This window comes from Haliotis cracherodii, unplaced genomic scaffold (assembly GCF_022045235.1).
Source record: "Haliotis cracherodii isolate W230 unplaced genomic scaffold, xgHalCrac1.p SCAF_29, whole genome shotgun sequence".
In the NCBI taxonomy this organism is placed as follows: Eukaryota; Metazoa; Mollusca; class Gastropoda; order Lepetellida; family Haliotidae; genus Haliotis; species Haliotis cracherodii.
In genome coordinates this window covers 1965164-1988449 of record NW_027266285.1, presented here as the reverse complement: position 1 = coordinate 1988449, position 23286 = coordinate 1965164, and the positions used below count along the sequence as shown (strand labels likewise).

The following is a 23286-nucleotide window of genomic DNA, read 5'->3' as shown; positions in this document are numbered from 1 at the left end:
GTGTGGTGCCGGTGTGGACATTTTTTATGCTGAACATGTTAACACTGGGCTCTTTTGCCTGCTGATGAACATCAAGGTGCTCACTGAGGATACATCAAGACATTGCACTGTTTTTCACATCGCGACAGTGTGTGGAATGAAGCGCCAGGCTGAATGTCTAGGCTTGTTTGTTTGTTGTTTAACATTGCACTCAGCAATATTCCAGCTGTATGACTGTGGTCTGTAAATAATCAATCCTGGACCAGATCATCCAGTGATTGACATTATGAACATCGATCCTCGCAATTGGATCAACCAAGTCAGCGAGCCTTACGACAAGCAGTCTCTTTTTGTGGCAAGCATGGGTTGCTGAAGACCTATTCTACCCCGGATCTTCACGGGTCGAACACCGAGGTGCTTACAGAGGTACATCAAGACACTGCATTGTTTTTCACATCCGGACACCATGTGAGGTTTAGCTCAGGCCAGTTTTAGCACTGAACGTTTGACCCTCACATTACTCTTCCTATCTGTTTGACCATAGTTGGAATGTGGGGGATTTGGTCAAATTATATCTTTGTTCCATCATTAATAACTCAATGTCTGTCTAATTTCCGTTTCTGTCATTTGTAAATGTTAAACCCTTCTGGATCCTTACCACTTTATCATGCTTATTGCTTGAACATTTGATCTGCAAACTGGAAGTATCAAGTGTCTGTCAATAAGCGAAAAATGACCCAAACCTATTAATGTGTTCATGTAATCGCCAGATAGACACTGGGCCATGGATTAAGTATTACTCAAACACAAGAAAAACCCTTCACCTACCAATTCTTAATTTATTTTCAAAGACAAAACCATGCCATATCTGTCCCACATTTGTTCACACACATGGTCTGTAAAGATATTGCCACATCATAACATCAACCTGTACTACCACGTATTTAAACTGTCATAAACATGAAAATTTGTAGCACAATCAACATTCCTTCTGGAACATTCTCACAGAATGATGGAGAATAGCAAAGAACAAGTGAATTAATCACTGTTCTAAACATTCATTCTTACATATATCCCAGTTAGCCTTACCACATGCAGAAGTTGATAATCATTTTCACTGCTTTGAAAGATAAAATTTCACAATGACTGTCATTCATAGTAAATATAAGTTATGTTAAACGTCCAATACCATTACAGACCAATCAATAATATCTTAATCTGTATATCTTTGCTTCCGAAATTAGCAACATGGAAGAATGATTCAAATGAGACATGCAGCAGAATCTTAAAGAAAAAATCTACCCCAGCATATATCGATATATCTCGAGATATGTCATTAACTCCTTTAATTTCTATAAACCAACAATACAGCCTGGCAACTATATTAGTGACATCTATATAGGATTATCAATACACACTTTCATACAATAACCAGTAATTTGTAAAGGCCGGTGCTTCTCATACAAGGGAGGCAACTCTTTATTACTTCTCAAAGAAATCCATTAGAGTCAACAGAAAACTGTTACCATGTGAAGTAATCAGTTGTAAAGCTGTGGTGATGATGAGATGTTAAGTCTTCATATATGTGTAACAGGACAAATATGGTTTCTAGTTGGGTGATGCAGTAACCAACGTTTTTATATTCTACCACTTTCTTGGAGATTCGACTGACAAGCACTCTGCTCGTATGCTATATGTGCATACCGACAACCATGTGGTATTTGTAAATACAAATATAACACTGCAGTAACAAAATAGAATTTGTACATTATCTCATTTAAATCAAATCCTCTAGAAAATCATAAATCACACTTTCAATCTTCATTTTACTCTGCTGCCATAAATTAAAATTCAACAACTAGGTAAAAACTGTTGAAGTATCTAATGATGTTTTAAAAATCATTAGATAGTTCAACATTATTTTACATGTTGCAACAGAAAAATGTTCAATGGTCAGGATTTCATCACAGTGAAATGTCAAACTGCCAGCTTACATATATTGAGCACTAGGTTTTCAGAAATGCAAATAAGCAGACCAAAAGCACTTCTCCATAAAATTACTTCATGTTCCAATATTACTGACATTAGGATATGCAATGAACATGCTGAATATTACCAGTCAATATTTGTAAGTAACCATGGCAACTTATCTCATATAAAGCAATATGAATAATGCTTGTTCAGAAAAACGTGTTAAAGATAAGGTATCTTTTCTACCTTTTTACACAGATTCCCCAATTCTGTTTACAGAAGTATTTACAAGTACAACTGGAAAAGTCCAAAATACGTCTTTAACTTTTCATAACCATAAGGTAAAGATGTAGGGGACACAACTCTTCTTTCAAGTACCCCAGCAAGATACATTTTCAGTAGATCCTTATAAAGTATAAAGTCAAACAAACTTGGAAAACATTGGGCCACCCTTCTCTCCATTTCACTACGAAGACATGAGATATATGTACATAATTCAGCTAGTAACCATGGTAATATTAACATCAATGACAGAGGCATAGGTATATGTAGGGTGTGGCTTAGTGCAGCTTGATCTTGCAGTTACAGCAACAGATCCTTGCTTGGCTGTTCTGCTCCTCTGTCCATTCAACAGAACATCCCCTCCATTCTTGCCAAATTTGTATGTTTCAGCACTCCATCAACACTTTGTCGTCCATGGCAGTCGAGATGAAAGTCACTTCAGGTTGTGGAATACACCAGCCCATGGCCTACTGAAATGACTTTGTACATATATGTACACCAAATCTCGATCACGTAAAACAATAGTTTGTCGCAAGAAACCCTTTCCCGAATTAGAATTGTTCCCTCCATTATGATGAGGCCACAGCTCCCTCTGGTGGTGTGACAGGTGAGTCTGCGACCTTAGCAACAGGGGCCTGTGTTTGTGCGTCATCTGCGGCAGGCTGCTCGGTGCTGCCGTTCACCACCGGTGGTGGCGGGGTCATCACAGAGCTGACTGGGGGCAGGCTGAAGTTGGGAAGAGGTCCAAGGTTGGGCATAGGAACAGGAGCTGGCAGCGACACTGGAACCTGGGGCAGGCCTGCTGGGGAGGGAGAATGGAAACAATCATTCAACATGTTCATATATGTCCATCATTGATGGACAGACATTTGATTGTGTTCATCATAGTTTTATCATCACAGGAGCAACAATTAGCTTCACAAGATATACCCATGAGGCAGTGTTTGAAATATTTTTAAAACCCGTACGTACAGAATAGTTCAAAGTATAAACACTACCACCTACTTGTCATAGGAACATTCACAGGCATTCCCGGAGAAGTCATTGATGATAAGGGCGGCAATGAGACAGGGGGCATGCCTGGTAAAGATATTGTCGATGTTAAAGGTGGCATTGATGACAATGTTGGTAAACCTGCAGGGTTGGGCATCCCAGGGGGTAAACCTGCAAGAAAATATTAGTAATTGTGTGATGTCGCCAGAGATGGGACTGCACATGATATAAAGCTCCCAATTTGGAGTTCATTTTTGGTATATATCCAGGAGAGTTTCAGTACATCAATGAGTTCATATTGATATGATCAACACTGCTTTGATAAGTATTTCACTTTTACTATATGTCCGTTCAATGTGGACAGGCAAAAGCAGGTCCAAGACATTTAGTGAAATCACTATTTTCGTGATAATCAGGTAAAAGAGGCTATTTCAACCAATGACCAGTACATCCTGTTGAAACTTAACCCTGCCCAGGCTAATGTGCCACCTCTCATACACAACATGAGTTCATTATGTAATGATGGAGAGGACTTTGTAGAGAAAACAAGTAGTCCTTCTCCAATTATCAACCTGATATCTAACCCTACCACTCATGCTCACCTCCCCTCCCCCTACCCCCCACTATAAGATGCTCAAGTCTGACACTATTCATGGGCAACTACATTGGCTCAATGTATAGAAACATTTACAGCTGTTTTGATGCCTGCACAGAACATATGTTTCATCCTGTTGACAACAGCATTAACCCTAGTATAACATGGTCGGTTTGACTATTAGGGCTACTTTCTCTATAGCCCACACGACTGCAATAGTATTTTGATAGTAGAAAACCAACTTTAAGGCTTGATAACGATAATGATCAATCAATGCTCTATAAAAATCCACCCAGATCGGATAACATTCATTCAAGATTGACAAGAATTCAGCGACACCAAGCCCTTGGATGACTGCAAGCTGGACAAACCGCCCGGCAAGTAGCCAATGCATTTCAGGGACGATATACAGGCTCCATCAACGGTACCAGACCACCAACATTACAGATGACAGACCACATAGTGGAAGACCAAGGGCCACTACCTGACGTCAGGATCGTCAGATTGTGCGACAGCATCTTTAAGATCGCTTTGTTACTGCTGCGGAAAATGCTCGACAGACCATGGGGACACCCCAGCCACACATTAGTGCGGACACCATGCATCGACAATTGACATATCCACTGTCACAGGCCACACTGAGGACCCATTCTGACACCACGTCATTGCTAGGACCGTCTCCAGTGGGCAACACAGCACCAGCATTGGCACCACCAGCAGTGGAGAAGAGTCCTCTTCTCAGACGAGAGCTGTTACTGTATCTCAACAGCAAATGGCAGAGAGAGAGTCTGGCGACGCCGTGGGGAACATTATTCGGATGCTTGTGTGGTTGAGAGAGACTCTTGGGGTGGTCCGAGCATCATGGTGTGGGATGGAATCATCCCTGTGGTGTTCCAGAACATCGTTCCTGGGAGAGGCAGCAGCTCAGCAGCTCGGTACATTGATCAAGTCTTGAGACCACACACCATATCTCATTTGGTATGTCGCCGCAACCACGAGTTTCAGCATGATAACGCCGGTGCCCACACTGCCAGACCAACAATAGACTTCCTCCAGCAGTATGGCATCAGAACCATGCAGTGGCCTGCCCTCAGTCCTGATTTATATCCCATTGAGCTCCTGTGGGACGAGATTCAAAGACAGCTTAATGACGTCCGACCAAGGCAGCTGAAGTGTGTCAGGCGTTCCTCAGAGTGTTGGGCTCAAGTGCCATTGGCCTTCATCAACCGCTTCATCCATTCCATGTATCGACGTTGCACGGCAGTGATCAATGCACATGGCGGGCACATACTGACTTGTGATGCCATTTTCTCAGAGACTAGTGTTGTTTCACTTTAAGAACATTTGACACTTTAACTTCAACCTTGATGATCAGTTTTGCCAAGTTCCATCTTTTCAACATGTCTCAAAGTATGTTTACAGTGTTTGGCCAAATAAGGTTTCTCATATATCTATCCATGCTGACATTTCTTTTGCGTTTCAGTTTAAATATAGCATCATCGTTATGCAAACAATTGCAATAGTTCAGAGAGTTTGATATACTGTATGTTTACTGGACCAGTGGTCGATAGCATGAGGCTACACTTGATCAGCAGGGAGAGTTGGGATTAATGCTGCTTTAACAAAATTCCACTTTTCACAGCCAGATCTGTGGGAAAGTAACACTTTGGAAAAGCCACAAGCTGACCAATCAAAGTCATAACCATGGCAAATCTGGACTTCATAGATAAGGGACACAGCACATTAGACCACCCGGCTTCTCATACCCCTGAGCGTACAGAGAGACATGGAGTTATCGTGACGGACTCACCTGTAGCAGATGTAAAGTTTGGTGGAGGGAGAGGGGGCTGTGAGGGGAAAGCTCCCCCGGGCGGTGAGGCTCCAGCAGGGAGGCCCCCAGGAGGCATGACTGGGATGGTTGGGGAACCTGCAACATCAAACAAAGGTTATCTATGCTTTGAAGGCATATACTAAGCTGGGCCCTACAACTGTCAAAGCACATGCTCATACTCAACTTCAGTAGACTATTATTGTCTTCAGGTCTTTTAGTTCATTGTGTACAAATTTTCACACATTGTATGCTGAGATACAAGTATGTCATTTCAAGTTCATGTCACAATCATTATCATAATAATAAGTGTGTCCATTTCCTACCTGTGTTTAATGAGATATTGGCCATGCCCGCGGGCAGTCCACCCGGTGACGTGCTCAGAGAGACCTGCAACAACACAAATGTAGCTGTAGGATCCAATGGTCATGACAACTGAAATCATACGTACAGTTACAACCTCCTGTGATCAGCCAGGTCAAATGTATGGACAATGTTATGACAGCGGGAACTCACCTCCGAGAACCCATCGGGAGACTTAGCTGGTGCTGCTCCTGAAGCACCCTGGCCGGGAAGAACTCCCTCTGCTCCAGGCTGGTTGGGCCCTGAGGGAAACTGGCGCTTCGGGATTCTGTGTAGGTAGCCATACCCAATGTTGCAGCCAAGGCTGGATTGATAAAACACAAACATGCTTCAATTTCAAGACCTGTGTAAAAAGTAACAGGACATATCAAGGCTCCAGGTATGTTTTCAGCATCGGGAGTGTGTACTCCTTATTATTTTAATATAGGATCTACCGGGTTTTTTACATACAATTACATAGAAATATTTGTATACAATAATGAATGAAATTTTGAAAAAAAAGGTTACAAACATAAGTCCAGATATACAATTAACACTTTTTGTAACCAGTTGGTGTAATTACATGAATAATTTCCATACTTCAGTACAGATTTGTTGACATGGTATTTCTGGTGTTACATGGAGGAACCATCCAAACTCATTATGGCATGTATTATGCACACCACCTTTATACAGATGTTTTTTTTAAAAAAAGTGTGCACTATACTCCAGAAAATAGGCTGCTTAAAATCAGAATGTAATTTTGGGGAAATATGTCAACAAAGAAATGTTAGACCGTTCATGTATGCTGTGATGCATAAGTTTTCTAAATTGTCACCCACTGCATTATTATATAGTGCATATTTTCATTTGTAAATACGCTGATACAGCCTTTATCTTGAAGCCCTGATATATCTTTGATATTGACTTTAGTCTGTTATTTATTCCCACACTCGCCAATGTTTCAAGCAATTGATGTCAGTACATAATCGAGTCTTGACCTGACAAACCAGTAGTTGATATTATGAGCAAAGTCAAAGACAGACAAGTCCTCACAGTTTTTGCAACAAGATAAGTTGAACTGACTTACCTCCCCTCCCCTCCCCAGGCTCCATTAGGTGTGATAGTGACTTCTCTACACGAGTCCGTGTCTATGTTATACACATACAACTTCAGGGGTTTGGCTTCATGGGATTCTATTAATGTGAATAAGTCTTCCGACTGAAAAAACAACAAACAGGTTCCATGTATAATCATAGTGAAGATTCAAGACAAGCTACTGGTTATTTGGAAGACATGGAAAAATCGTACAAAACTCAAGCACCAAACACAACCAGGGGTGGCTGAAAACCTTGCAGTCAAACTGTGATGGACTGTTGATGGAGTTGGTTGCTAATTATTTTTCAACATACACCCCTGAGGTCAACATATTTCTGCCAACAATGCACGAGTGCCTGGGTCCTACTGGTGTAAAATATTTCCTTTATTTATGAGAGGTAATGAACCTGGAGCGTTTCTGATGAGGGCACATAAGTCTTGGAACCCAGCGTACTGAAACCTTTATCATGCTCAGTTCATTCCTATATGTTCTCAACCCTCTCATGCAGTGTTTGAAATACAAAAAAATGCCAGACTGTCATCAAGACTCACAGACTTTAGAAGCTGCAGGCCCTGACAAAACTCTTCAGGTCCGCAATATTTGAGTAAAAGTTAAATGGAACCTAAACTGCACTAAATTTAAAAAAAGTATAGAAATGGAATACCTGAACATTTGTACTACTTGAAACATAACACATGAGTTTTGAGTGTGAAATGGTGGACAATGACAAAAGGCCCCTTTGAATAAGTTCTAAATGCTCCCTGATCGGGTGACACAGTGAGGAGCTTGTCGCATAGATTAGTTATATGATATATTGACAGGAAGTGAGTGCGCTAGCTACAGAAGTAAAAGTGCAAATTTCCAAATACGTTGAGGAACCGTTTGTACATATTTGCGATCAAAAACATAAAAACAATGCAGCATACTGTGACCAATAAATTGACACTTATGTGCAGGCCAAAAGAATCCATACAAATTTGAAACTGCGGGCCCCACATGATCTCTACCTGCAATGGGACAACAGGCAGGCGCTTATTTTGAACACTGCTTCCATGAGAGATGCCTACTGAAATGGCTATGAGACGAGTGGTGAGTCCCGAATCATCCATAATTATATAATGTATTTTATCAACATTTCCTTAGTGGTGGCAGTTGAAGGTCTTCCTGATCTTGAATCATCAAGGTTCACTCTGCTACCCACCTCTGAACAGTGACAAAGGTAGGAGCATCATCCCTTACAGTCCATACAATGTCTCCATGGATGGTTGTGTGATATATGATGACAGTGGGAAAGCCATTTCTGTCCATTTTCATCAATAGAGAATACCTAATCTGCCTGCAGAAATATGCTGCCTGGTTGTGTATTTGGTTCAAATGCAGCCTGTAAACATGGTGAGTATTGTTTAGGGTGTACTCTACGTTCTTCGTAATTAGGCTCAGGACTACTAGGCCACCCCTTGTATCCAGGTATAGGTGTTAGATTTTCATTTAAAAATAACTCAGTGTAAAAATGGCTAGGCTCTCTTAATAATTACATAAGTCATACCTTTGCCACAATGTCAAGGCTGGCATGTCATGTTAGAATGTGAACATTCTAGCAACTCAAGTAAACTCTTCCTGTTGGACTGAGTGAGGAATGCTGTTTCACTCTGCAGCATGTCATGCAATGTCCAGCTAGGGACAGGCAAACCAGTGGCACGACCAAAACTCCAGTGGCATGACCAACACTCCACACCAACTGGCTGCCATGACACACAATCAAACATTTCAGATTTTAAAAAAGTATCACTCCTTCACCATGTTCATATTCTTTGTCAAATGGATATATTCAAAATTTAACTTATTTGTATTACAAATAAACAATAACCGTGATAACTGTCTCACCTCATGTAACACTGAGTCCGCTCCGATGACGTAATCTGTGTTTGATTTAAGTCCAGCCAGATCAGCAGGTGAGTTGGGTTGCACTTCCTGTAGACAGTGAATAAGTTCCACAAGAACACTAAACAACATTTGACAGTGACTGTAATATCATACGTGACAATGACATTTTGCTTATGACACAATGAAAATCTTGTCTCTTCTCAAACTTCACTTAATTTACTGCCATTGTCAGCACACCATACTGAACCATACGGTACCAGAATATCAATATTCAACTATTTTTTTATATTAATCTGTTGATAAATTTGAGGTTAAAATAACTTATTTATTTCTGTAGGATCACATTTTGGTACTTAAAAGAATTTAAAGTCAACATAAAATAAATAATTTTAGTAAAATCTAAATATTTTTTACATTTGTATACTTATCATTTGCGTATCCTGCATTACTCCTTAATGCATTCACTGCTTACATTGCGACAAAAAAAACTGGGAAAGCGTACTGGCGATGGTCCTTGGGTAAAGGCTCTGTTCCACAATCCCAATCCACACCCCGCCGTCGCTGTCCCTGTGACCTCACATGACCAAAGGTCAACTCTTCACATCACTGCCTGTCGCCCGAGCTTAAAAAACATACTTTTGAGGTTTCTGAAGCCAAAGTGGGGAGGCTAGTCTGCTACGGGTGGGCCTTAAACGTAGTAATGCAGGATAAGTATACAAATGTAAAAACTATTTAGATTTTACTAAATGTTTTACTTATCCTGCATTACTCCTTAATGCATCTGTATCGGACGGATTGGAGGTCGGAAATCCTCACAATACAGAAACCTCAATAATTCACACACTAAGAACATTACACAGATTGGTCAGTAAACCGTTAAGCGGAAAAGTTGAGAGAAAACGCTAATACGGTAGGGTATTACTATGTGGCAAACAATTGCACATGGGAATTAAAGAATAGTTCCCTATACATTTTAGTAATAAAGACCACGAGCTGCTCAGCCAAATCTTTACTTACTATATTATTATAGCCCTGATGACAATAACTTGTCTTCCAATGGCGAAATCTGATCGATTACACCGAACAGGAAAGGCTCTGTATAGGATGAGTACATTATTTGCGTCGAGGGTTAGTAACTTGCTGAGCTACAACAAACGGCCCAAAACTTCGTACACCTTCAATGTCCTTGAGAGTCACATCATGAAGATAATGACTAGTGAAAACTGTGTAAGACCTCCAAAAACCTCCTTCCAAAACAAGATTGTCTTAATAGTACAATTGCTGTGTAAGGCCATGGTAGAGGCTAATGCCCTGATTTCATGAGGATTATTCAATCTTGGTGGATCCAAGTTGGCGATCGAATAGGCCTGAAGGATGACTGCGCGTAATCATAAAGATATGGTGTTGCGACTGACCTCGGTCGTGGATGTAGTAGATACGGGTATAAATAACCGCTTCCTTGAACCACGCCTAGTCTTGGAACGGCAGATGAAAATTCGCAGTGCCCGTACCGGACATAATAGAAGTTCACCCTCATTCTCACTGCCCATAATTGTCGATATTGGTGGAATGGTGAAGGAACGATCAGGTTATTGATTTTTGGCAATAAAATCCCAGCACAACCCGAGATGTACCGCTCCGTGCGTCCCATGCTCAAAACGAACCCGGGTGATGTCGATTGCATGTAATTCACTCACCCGTGCCGCTGTGGCTAATGCCAAGAGAAACATTGTTTTCTTGGTGAGGTCATAAAAGGAGGATGCATTGTGGGGCTAAAATGGGGGTCCTCGCAAACCTCGAAGTACCACATTCAGATCCCACGCAGGTGGGCGGAACTTGGTCTTCTGATCCTCAAGCCTGAATGAGCGTAATAAGGCCTGTAGTTCCAGAATCTTAGTAATCTTACGATTATCCGGAACGACCAACACTGAGTTAAGTGCAACCAAGTACGTGGTAATGGTGCTACCTTTCAAGTGTCTATGGGTACGCAAATGTAGGAGGTAGTCAGCTAAAAACTGAGGTGACGCAGTAGTAGGATTTTGACCTTTTGCCTTGCAAAAAGTTTCAAACGATCCCCACTTGTCATTGTAAAGGCTTCTAGTAGAGGCATGATAAGCTAAGGTTATAGCTTTTGCTGCCCGAGCCGAATAGCCTTTTGCACTTAATGCCGTGCAGACGAAATCTGTCTGGTTTTGGATGAGGCAGTTTGCTGTGAGGGCGGATAAGTAGGTTGGACCACTGTGGGAGGGGTAGTGGATTGTTTCCTGCTAGCTTTCTGAGCTCGACGAACCACCCTCTCGCTGGCCACCAGGGCACGACCAAAGTCAGAGCAAGTATTCTTGTCTCTTGGATCTTTTGTATTACCCTGAGAAGTAGAACTGGTGGCGGAAATGCATACACCTTTAGTTTCTTCCCAAGGAATGCTGAATGCGTCCATCGCCAAAGCCTTCGGATCTGGTAACGGGGAGACATATGTCAAGAGTTGGTGGTTTTGGCAAGTTGCAAACAGGTCGATGTTTAATTGCCCGAACTTCCGAAGCAATAATTGGAATGCTTCTGTGTGAAGTTTCCACTCGGTGGGTGCTACCCTGTCTGGGCGTGATAGAGCATCGGCCAGAATGTTTCGACATCCGGGGATGGGCTGAACTATGAACTGTAGTTGCAGCCGATCCACTAGATGGAAAAACCTGAATGTCTGTTGAAGTAGCGAGTGGGAGTGTGTTGTTCCCTGATTGCGCAGGCACCACACCAGTGCTGTTGTCTGTGGATATGGAGAGTTGGGTTGATTGTAGTTGACTCTGCCAATGGGATATGGCTAGAATTATGGCTTCCAACTCCAGATTGTTTATGTGCCATTTCCGATGAGCGCTTGACCATAGCCCTGAAGGGACGTCTACGAATAGGTGTAGATTCGGGGACAACCCTGATAAAGAGATTCCTCCTAAGACATTCGACTCTATCGTCCACCAACGGAGGTAAGGTCTCAAATGCGTTGGTAGCATGATGGCCCTGAGTGGATCCTGACTCCTGATGTAGGGATTCAGGAATTGTTGTATTGGGCATAACTGTAATCAGCCTCTGTTGGTTTGGTCCTGGGCTGAGGTGAGTAACCCTAGCAACACTTGCCATTGGTGAAGTGTCCGTGGTTGACAAAGAGCAGGTGACAGGAGGTGTAAAATCTTGTGCCATCTGTCTTTGGGGACCGACAGGAGAATCTGATCTGTTTGAAATAGTCCTCCTATGAACTGGAGTCGAAATGATGGAGTTAACTCCGATTTCGCCTCGTTGACTATCCAACCCAGTTGATATAGCAGCCTTCTGGTGAATTCCCGGTGGCATACTAACATCGGTGTGTGTTGATGACACAGGAGACAGTCGTCTATGTACGACTGGAACCAAATGTTCCTCAGGTTTAGAAACGCAGTTATGGGCTTCATTACTCGTGTAAATAGCCACGGGGCCACTGAAATGCCAAATGGGAGTACTGCCCACTGGTAGTGGACCCCATTGAACTGGAACCTAAAGAATCTGCGATCGTTGGGATGGATCGGTATGTGCAGATATGCATGCTGTAGATCGATACTGATCAAGGAATCGAACGCTTTTTTTGCTGGTTCTGAGTAGTCTCAATGTAATGAGGCGGAAATAGGGTGGACGCTTCAGATAATGCTCGTTGAAAACAGAGATTGTGTATCATTCTCATCTTGTCTGAGCCCTTCTTGGGTACCAGGAAGATGTTAGAATAAAACCCCGGAGTTAGCGCTGGGGTGTGTATAATCTCTACGGCTCTTTTCTCCAATAGTAAGTCTATGTTGGCCTTTAAAAGGATATGTTGCTTCCTTGGATAATTCCCCGGAATGGGAGCCGTGGTCAACGGAGGAAAAACCTCTATGTCTAGTTGGTAACCGTGGCGTAGAATGTTGAGGACATAATCGTCCCTGAGGATGATCCAGTTCTTCCAAAACCGACTCAGTCTCCCGCCTAGGGGGTATCGACAATTGGGACGACTGGGGGTAGGAGATCCCAGTCGTGACTGTCCAACATTTCAATGTTTGCCCCTCCTATATCACCTCCCTTACTGTGGTATTTACCACGTCGGGATTGATAAGAACCCTGGGGTTTGCCTCTGCCACGCCCTTTGCCACGAAAAGAATCTTGCACCTGTCCTTCCTTAAGAGACTCACGTCTAGGCCTGTAGTTGCCTGACTTGCCTGATCGCTGGGAACAATTCTGAGAAACATGCTCCAAAGCCTTAAGTGCTGTTTCATCCCTAGCGTAACTGGAAACCTTGGCATGTTTGTCTGAAATCTGTTCGTTGAACAGAGATGAGGAAGACCAAGGTTGACATATCAATCTGCGCTTAAACTCTGAATTCATCTTTCCTAAACCTGGGAGGCCTGAATGACTGCATAAGTATTAGCCTGAAGAAGTCCTCATCCAAAGATCTAATCATATCTGACATCATAGGGTCAATCGGAATCGACTTAGGATGTGTCCAAATAGTATCTTTTTTATCTACCCCACTACCCGGAGAAGATACTGAAATGAGGCGTTCAGCTACCCAATCAGGTACTTGGGCCAGGCTAAGGTGATTATTCCATTCAGTCGAGGAATCTCCCTCCTAACCATTAGAACAATCTGATGAATCAGAACGATGTTGATGTGTACATCTAGACGGTGAACGACTTCTACTCCGATGTGCAGTATTACCTCTGACCGAGAGCTTAGATGAACTGCCTGGTGACAAGGAATCATGAGTTGATAGAGACATTTCGCGATAGACATTTTCCTTTTCTCACGACGTGATTGCTGCAAAATATGTTTGTGAGTAACTTGCCTATACCTCGCGAAACTCGTTGGAGAGAGGTTTATACAAAAAACATATTTAGCATGTTTAGAATTTGGTGCACAAATTTGTGTACATGTCAAACAACGTGGATGAGGATCTTTAATAGATATTTTTTCACGACAATTAGTACAACGCGCAAGCATAAGTTACGCAATAATATACTAGAAGAAAAAGGGACTGGAATTTACTGCCGTTGATAATAATTTCTCGACAAAATTTTGGAACGAGTTGAAAGTGTATAAATGATCGAATATACGCAACTCAATGAACTGCCAAAGCTAGTAGTATTGAAAACAACATATGAAATATGTTATACATACTTAGCCGATAATTGTAAACAGCTGACTACCTTTGCAAAGCAAACAATTGTAACACAATTCAAAATGGCGGGGAACAGATAGCACATGGCGGGAAAAAAAGACCGCCTCAAAACATCAAATGCAACTTCACAACATGTTGAAAGTAATATGAAAATAATACATCACTCATCGCAGAAGAATTTAAAATGGTAGACGAAATGGAAGGTCTAAATAAATCCAAAAACGAGAGCTCCGCTGGAAATGTCCTTGCTGTGTCGCGACAGGCAGTGATGTGAAGAGTTGACCTTTGGTCACGGGAGGTCACAGGGACAGCGACGGCGGGGTGTAAAAGTGGGATTGTGGAACCGAACAGAGCCTTCACCCAAGGACCATCGCCGGTACGCTGTCCCAGGTTTGTTTGTCGCAAGGTAAGCAGTGAATGCATTAAGGAGTAATGCAGGATAAGTAAAAAATTTGAATAATAAGATATATATAAAATCTCAAACCAATACCATGACTATATGCATCTGTACTACAGAAAGGAAATGGCCATTAAGCATTAAAAGCAGATGTTTTTTTTGTTGAAATTGGTTGGTGCTTCAACAATGAACATTTGACCAGACTGTTGACCCGTGACTGACTATGCACATATCACAAGCTTGAACTGAAAGAAACACTACTAACAATGCTGGGGTAAAGTTTTTCACCAAACAAATCTTGAACCACAAACCCATCTGTAATTGTTTTTTCTCCAATCTAAATGCTAAATATGACAAATAGACGATGACTGAATTTGACAGTCTGTATGCCTATACCATGTATACAAGGGAGACAACTCACAACTTACCAAGATATGCCATACATTCTCATTAGCGCCTTCAAATGAACAAAACCTGAAAAAAAACACCTTTACATCAGCATGATATACCAGTGTCAACAACAGCTGATTATGATGAACATAGAAAACTTACTCCTGACCCTGCTGATTCAACAGACACAAAAATTAAGCAAGAATGTGAAGGAACATATGCTTGATCAAAAAGTTAAAAATGAGAGGGGCCTGTAGATTACACTACTACAACACAAACACTCCAGTATTCCAGGAACCTCGATGACTAACACTTAACAGGTGTTGCCATGTGCTTCATTTCAACATAAGCAAAATAATTACAGAGATCATCAATACTGGTGATAGAAGTAACCACACGGTAACTGATATAATTGCATTTGCAACCAAAGTGATCAATAGTGTTGCTGTATTATATGTATTGAACATTTTGAGAAAGCAATCATAACCCTCATAATATATCTAGAGACACACAACATATGTGTGAACATTGTTTTGTGCCTCTGTCAGCAACATTCCGGCTACACCATGCTAGCATGTACACAATCAAGACGGTTTCAGGCAAATCAGTGGTTGGCTGCATGAGTGACAATCCCACTATCTGAGCATGATCACAGACAATTTGCCTAGTCAGTGGCCTCAGACAATAAACATAGGTACTGGGGACCACCTTAAATCAGTGTTACAAGATATGGTTGTGCAGTACTGCCTCACCTGATGCTGACCCCAAGGAGTCCCTGGCCTCCCCAGTTATGGCTGGGGACAATGGTCACCTCCCTCACCCCCTGGGTCTTGCTGCTGTACACAGTCATCTTCACTGGCTTCTCTACGTTGGTTTTTAGTAATTCCTTTAGAGTATCATTATCTTGGTTCTGGAAGGGATGATGACATCTAGATCATGTCGATGAAATGATGATAATATAACATTTCAGAATCATTCTTATACCTGTGATGCCGAGCAATATGATAGAATGACATTTTCCACATACACACATGAAAATAGTGTTCGCTTAAAGGTTTGATCCAGGATTTAAAATGAATTGGCGGGGGTTGGGGCTGGGAAGGGAATGGCACTTGGGCTATTTGTAAATATTGGGGTGGTTTGCTGGGTGGTGAAGCCTCCATCCAAATAATTTTAAAAACATGTATATGCATAAACTATTATTTATATTACATTAACAACCAAATCAAAATATTGTGACAAAATGTCATCAGATGTAAACAAAAAAGAGGGGCAGGACGGGGCCACCCCTAGAACCCACCCAAGCACCACTACCCAGATCTACCACTAGTGCTAGAGCAATGGTATGAGGGGATAGCATGAATCAAGTTATGATTCTAATATAAATTGCAAATATGATTAAATAGGATATTCAAGTTGTTCTACATTAAATAGAGCATATTTATTTGTTCAAATGCAAATGGAGTAAGCCATGCATTAGTCAAATACACCAGCCTGTTCAACATGTGTTTGTCCCCAAACATAACAAGAATTTGCCACTAACGTGGCTATATCCCCCGCCCCTGTTGCAGAATTTATGACAAAATTAAATCTAAACAAACCCTAACCTTTTTCAAAAGAGGTGGTACTTGCCATGGAAATTGTGAAAAAAAGAACAGTTTGGAACCTAAGTCCATCTTGTTGCCATGGAAAAGTAAAAAATTTGTTCTAAAATTTCTAAATAGCAAAAGGCACCAGTTCAGCATGTACCTGACACACCTGCAAAGTTTGATGAAAACATATTGAACGGCTTATGAGGTATGCTCCAGAAACGAACCCTACCCTCACAGAACCTAAGTCCATCTTGCTGCCATGGAAACGTAAGAAATCAAAATTTCCAAAATTTCTAAATAGCAAAAGGCACCAGTTCAGCATGTACGTGACAGACCTGCAAAGTTTGATGAAAATATATTGATCGGTTTCTGAGTTATGCTCCGGCAACGAAAATTGACGTACGGAAGGACGGAGCCCGTTTCTATAGGAGACTATGGATAATGAGACTTACCAATCTAGAATTGCCTATTGCCACAATGAAATCGAAGAAGGCTTCAAGTCCGGCTTTGTGACCAGGTGATCCCTCTTGTACCTGAAAAATAGGAACAAGAAGAAGCGGACATGACCATGATGACAATCAATCACAAAACAGAAGACGCTAAACAATGTAAATGTAACAGGCTGTTTGTTCTGTCGGAGGCCACATTTTAGATGTTTCAGAGGTGTTTTCACTATTCATGCTAGTAAATGTTTCAGGTTAAGTTGCATCCAGTGAGCATGCTTATCATTTAATGATCTATCCTTTTCAAACATTGTCAAATATTCATAGAAAAAAACAGAATTGACATGCTTAAGAAACAAATGTTATTTCCCAACATACTTAATGTACATGATGTTTAGCAATGTTGAATTTTTGTGGTAATATTCAGCGATGTGAGCAGGTTTCCCCCCCAAAACAAGAGGAAAACTCTAAGGGTGTCTTGGGGGATGCCCCCAACCCCAGAAATTTTTAAAACATTTGATTGCATTTTAAGCAGTTTCGTGCAGTTTGGACAACATTTACAAGGAATGTAATAAATCAATGATGTCAATGATAGAAAACGTATGATGTTCAAAAACCTATGATCCAACGATATTTTTATTGTGTCTTGAATGAAAATTGATTTTTTCTGAAGACTACTTTTTAAAAAAAGTGATTTTCCACGTTTCCGCAGAGATTTCACATCCCTGAGTATTAGTGAGTTAGGTTAACCATGGTAACAGAACACAACCGAATTTCAGTTACCATCATATCAGTGTGTTCTGTGAATCATATGCATGGTGTGAGCTGATGTGTATTGCTTTCCATACAGCATCTGCAACTTTGCATCACTTCACTAGGATGCGCATCACTGTATAATGTGATGCAATGTGTGTGAAATTAACCTACAAACTACACTTGTCTAGAATGATAAACGGCATTCAGCTAGAATAATCATTACAAAAATCATGATAACTCCTGCAATACAAAATTAATCAACAGAGCCGGTACAATCTGGCTGGTTTGAAATAAACATGCTCTGTACACGTGTCAGGGGTGTTTGTAATTCACTTCTCTGCCATGTTTGTGGGTGTAGCTGGGACAGGCATATTCTCACACAGCCATGTTTATCATGTTTATGAGCATGATGAACATAATTATCACAAAGCAGCGTGATGCCAGACAGCAGCATGTACAGGGCAAGAAAAAAGGGAAGAAACACTTGTCCTACCGGGCGAGTACATATATTTAGATCGTATTAATTAACATGATTTATCACTAATTGTTTTAAATAAAATATGCAGGATAATTTGAACCTAAAATACATTTTCATTTCCCGTATGTTTGTAGAAGTAATAATAACAAAATACATATCTCTACACCCTAAACATGCTAAATAGACATCATTTTATTAACTGTGTGTTGAACATGTTGAAGAAAGAAACAAAATACGTGAAAATAGGTCTCGAAACTATATTTAAGGGGAAGCAATTATGAATGATATTTTTTATTTTTGTTGAAAGCAACTTGTTACTGAGTATTCTCAAAAATCAAAGTGGAAGTGAATGATCTTGTGAGGGTAATGGTTGTTTTAAATTGCGAATGGTGGGGACAGAACAAGAAACATGATTTGATTACCAAATGGGCCGAAAAACAAATTTATTAAAAAGAAACAGTATGACTGTAAAATATGAAAATACAATGTTCATAGTTGAGTGACTTTGCATGAGTTGAGATGTAGATGGCTGTGACTGTGAACTATTTTGTACCATCTGTCGTAAATATCCTCAATTCAAAGGTTAATTACAGAAAGCGGCAATAATAGCTGAGAAAATAAAACTGTATAAAATTTAATAGGGCAAGTGAAAATATTTCAGGACAAGTGCAAAATAATATATACTTGCCCAGCAAGACAAGTTGGTTTTAAGAATCTGCCCTGATGGTTAGTGAAAAATCAGTGCCAAAAACTTTGGAGCATACTAGCCCAAAAGTTTCTCATTTTAGGTACATTTCATTGTTGATAATGCTACATGGATTATTTTCACTGATTACATGCTGAGCCAACTCATCTTACTGAGACAAAACAAAAGTTTACAAGGCCACTTAGACTATGGCTTTAGACAAGTGAGTAAGTAGCATGGTATGTCTGCTTGATTCGAGAGGAAAGCAAGTGATGCAAGTTTAAGACGTGTACCACTTTGGGGAAACCCACACTCACCCCCCCAAAAAAACATAATCAGAGTGAATCTGATATTTCATTCACAGATTCACAGGATGCTGGCATACATAAGGACCTAAGGGACACAACTCTGTATTGTTAATTGCAGCAACTTAAGATCGGCTGAGAGCCTAAAGTCACAGACAGCACATATCAGACCATTCATTTTTAGTTTAATCACACCAACACAGATAATTACAAAAAAAGTAACAGAAGGTACAGTTAGTATCATGATTCTCAGAACAAATTTCTATTGTTAAAATAAAATATTCACTCTATGCCAAGCCAGAATCTTACTCTAGCCTACAAGCATGATGGTACCACTAAAGTGCCTAACACAGTAGTCACCATGGTCACTGTGAGCAAAGAATGGATTATTACATGAGCTAGTTACTTTTTTCAATAAATGCTCTACCCTACATACCTTTGACATATCTGAACTCAGCTTTTGTCGGTGAGTTACCAACCATGTATTTCTATTACCATGATTACACCATCAAAATACAACTTGACTATTCATATACCACATGGTGCAGCATTTACCTCTTTGTCTCATCCATGTTGATACATATTACCATGATAATAATGTTCACCATCAGCTACATGTACAGAGCATAACAATGTGTACCGCAGACTAGGGTTAAAGATGTGTGTCACAATTCACCATGGTCAAGGACACATGAAAAAGGGATTGTGACTCATTCTTTTAGTGTCACATTTCACAACAGATGCTAGTACCTTCATCAGGGTTGAGCACATTGAAAAGGTAAAGAAATTCCTCATTCAATTCTGTCTTCCAAAAGGGTGTTGTTATTCAGTATTGCGTTGAGATTGCATCACTGGCACATTAAATGATGCAAACATAATATAACATAACAATCACTCTTGGGATTAGGGACTGATTCTTCAGCAACCCATGCTTGCCGTAAAAGACAACTAACGGGATCGGGTAGTTAGGTTTGCTGAGTAGGTTGATGCATCGTATTCCAATTGTGTGGATAGATGGTTCATGATGTCAATCACTGGATTGTCTGGATTATTTACAGACAGCCGTCATATAGCTGAGTGCTTAGTTGAACAACAAACATGGGATTAGGGATATGCATCAAAAATGCATAATATGTCCAAATAATAATGATGATAATTTAACAGGAGAGTGTCATCCAACTGACTAATTTACAAATCCTGTGCCAGACCTTGCCCGTACTTTCACAGCTCTTGAACCCTTTCTTTAATGATTATAGTGTCTTAATACATTACAATTTATCTCATAATTGTTCATTTTAGTATCTACGTAGTCTGTCATACAGATACTGAAACAAATATATCCAATACAGCCCATGCAAGTCTTTTACATTTGGTAAGTCAAGATTACAGCAGTACAGAAAATGAAGAGAGTTTTCATTGTAGTTTCTGGGCTGCTTTTTATTATATCTTATTAAGATATTTTAACAACGTTTTTTTTCTGTAAAATATGTTCATTTCAGAGACTCAATGTAAGTCTACTATCTAAGGAGTTGGGTTCATTCTACAGTGGGGTTATAGCTAAAACGGCACCTCAGCAAAACAAATCACCGAGCAAAAACAGCACCGATTGGCGAAAATGACACCTCGCCGAAAGCGAAAACAGCACATTTTTTACCTTGGTACTGAAATACATGAAATTAAACTCACATGGTCATGATGGTCACTTGCAAACACAAATTAATTGTGAAATGTAAAAAACAAGTTTATATTAGAAACTAGACTCTACTCCAATTTACTCACCGACTCTGATTGGGAGTCACAACTAAACTTATCTGCTTATTGTGAAAACATCACAAGCTTTGAAGTTTTAATTACCTTTAACTAAATGTCAACATGGTCAAGCTGAAACTATGTTTGGCGGAAATGTCAAGAAATTGGACTACAGACATACTATATCATTCCATATATTCAATATTTATTAAAGTAAGTATGAAATATACCCGAAAAGGAAAACATATAGATCTATATATATATATACTGCAACATAATATAATAATAATGCATACATATACTACTACATTAATTGTTCTTATTGTTATTAAAAATAGAGGTGCCGTTTTTGCCTGACAATTCGTAGCCGTTTTTTTCCAAATGAGGCTCTTTTTATGCCCAAGAAATCAGTGATGTTTTAGCCTGCACCCTACAGTGTTGGGCGAAAAATGGTAAGTGCTCCTTATAGGGATAATATGTGGCAGTAATATAATTATGAAATTGTGAGCAAGCTAGGGTGACCTTCCATGACTTCTCCATTTTCTTGTACAAAACACAATAATCACTGACGTACATGTTAAAACGGGTTCAGGCAACAACGTTTCCAACATTGCACTATTGATCTGTTTATGAAAAACGATCTAAATAAGAGTCAATTAATTTTACACCCACACAAACGAAGCCGCTGAGACTATTTTGTCTATGACATGAAAACTAGGTTAATAAAATATCGGGAATACAATGACAATCACTAACATGAGTATGCTGGGCCTTGATTATTCATACTGCTTGCCGGACCTGTTACAACGTGTGCTCATCACACCATACGTTAATAATATGTCTTCTGTTCACTGTATCTAAAGTAGCCCATGAATTGGGAGTAAATAAATGGCCAATAAATGAATGTCTGCTGTTGAAACCTGAAGCATCACACTATTCGACCATGCAATACAGATGAGGCTCTGCAAACAGATGTTGAAGTTTATCATTTATCAGTCACAGAACTTGTTGACGATCAAAATAAACACAATAATTCTGTAAACATTAACAGACAGTGGTTACATTCTCTGTTGAGACATACCCGTAAGACGTGATATCCTTCGGTGCCACCACCGGGGATCTCGGAACTAAGAGAGCCACCCATGTTTGTAGGGGTACAGAAAGTCACCGACAGTCGCTAGTATTTTAGTTGTCGGACAACCAACATGGCCGGAGACGTGGCAGCGTGATGCATTGTGGGATAATGAACTTCCGGGTGAAGGTTTCTTACCTCCCCTGCCGACAATCACTGAACAGGAATGAATAGAATATTTAACAAGAAAAGGACCCCCCCCCCCCCCCCCCCCCCCACCCACCCACCCACCCACCCCCGCGCGCTCCCCTCCCTCCTCCCGAAAGTGGCTATATATGACAATTTTGCTTATTCGGAGTCTGCTTGAACCATTAAGATGAACATAACTCACTACATGTCTGAACAGATTTCATTTATTTTGAAAAATGAGACAGCTGAGCAACAAATCGCAAGGTAGAATGAAGAACGTGGCATAGTATATTTCACGATAAAACATTGTTCATTTCTCAAAATTTAAAACGTACGCACACAGTGGTAAAAGCCAAAGTGGCACATTTATGCTCTAGAATGTAGTTACCGTAGCCCCTTTTCCACTGACAATGATTATTATCATCACATTTTGCTTTTGATGTTTTGATCGCATCGGGTTCAGGCCAAAAGAGTACCGCCAGCAAAACGTCACCGATTTCTTGGGCGAAAACGGCACCTCATTTGGCGAAACCGGCTACTAACTGTCGATAAGAACGATTTATGTAGTAGTATATATATTTGCTTTATTCACATGCTTTTTTATATGATGTTGTAGCATATGTGTTTTCCTTGGGTGAGGACACGGTCTGTTATCCACTGCAACATTCTCGTGATGTCGGCTGCCGACAGAAAGGGGAGATATATATGAAATATCTATAAAATTACTATTTGTTTCCTACTTACTGAAATAAATAGCTTTGCTGAGGTTCAGTTTTAGCTATAATTAACCCATCCCATCATAGTTAGTCTAATTAAACTAATTATCATGCAACACCTACGTTTAACTTTGTCATTTTCAGCTTAAACACTAGGCCAAAAATAATTTTGGTCTTTGCAAAGACTTGGAGCTCAGTCCGGGTTACGAGGGGGACACCGCAGCACGAAAGACAAGTAACAGAAAACCACCTGCGTGTTCGTTTTAAATAGAAAATGGGAGACAACTCTTCTAGGTTTGTAGGTATGTCGGCATGGTGTAAAGATGCATCGGGCTCAATCAAGCCAACCATTCGATCCGAATCATTTCTTT

At 40.4% G+C, this 23286-nt stretch overlaps 1 protein-coding gene across 2 annotated transcripts; it reads right to left on the bottom strand.

The window, feature by feature from the left end:
- Positions 1-804: 804 nt before the first annotated feature.
- On the bottom strand, positions 805-22158 carry LOC139473466 (Golgi reassembly-stacking protein 2-like). 2 transcript variants are annotated; one of them, XM_071256059.1, is made up of 11 exons: positions 22020-22158; positions 16975-17055; positions 15683-15840; positions 14969-15014; positions 8974-9060; positions 7081-7211; positions 6165-6315; positions 5975-6038; positions 5631-5747; positions 3238-3396; positions 805-3034 (listed from the first exon to the last, which is right to left on the bottom strand). In XM_071256059.1, exons 1-11 carry the CDS (start codon positions 22080-22082, stop codon positions 2802-2804), a joined length of 1290 nt encoding a protein of 429 aa, XP_071112160.1. In that variant the 5' UTR covers positions 22083-22158; the 3' UTR covers positions 805-2801. The 2 variants fall into 2 exon arrangements, with proteins under 2 accessions (XP_071112160.1, XP_071112161.1); XM_071256060.1 differs by having other exon boundaries at positions 805-3031.
- Positions 22159-23286: the final 1128 nt, after the last annotated feature.

Coding starts and splice junctions, on each gene's coding strand:
- LOC139473466 (XM_071256059.1), bottom strand. CDS start 22,082: ATGGGTGGCTCTCTTAGTTCCGAGATCCCCGGTGGTGGCACCGAAGGA. Junction 15,015..15,682: donor CTCCTTGGGGTCAGCATCAG/GTGAGGCAGTAC, acceptor GTTTTTTTTCAG/GTTTTGTTCATTTGAAGGCG. Junction 9,061..14,968: donor AGAATGTATGGCATATCTTG/GTAAGTTGTGAG, acceptor CACTGTCTACAG/GAAGTGCAACCCAACTCACC.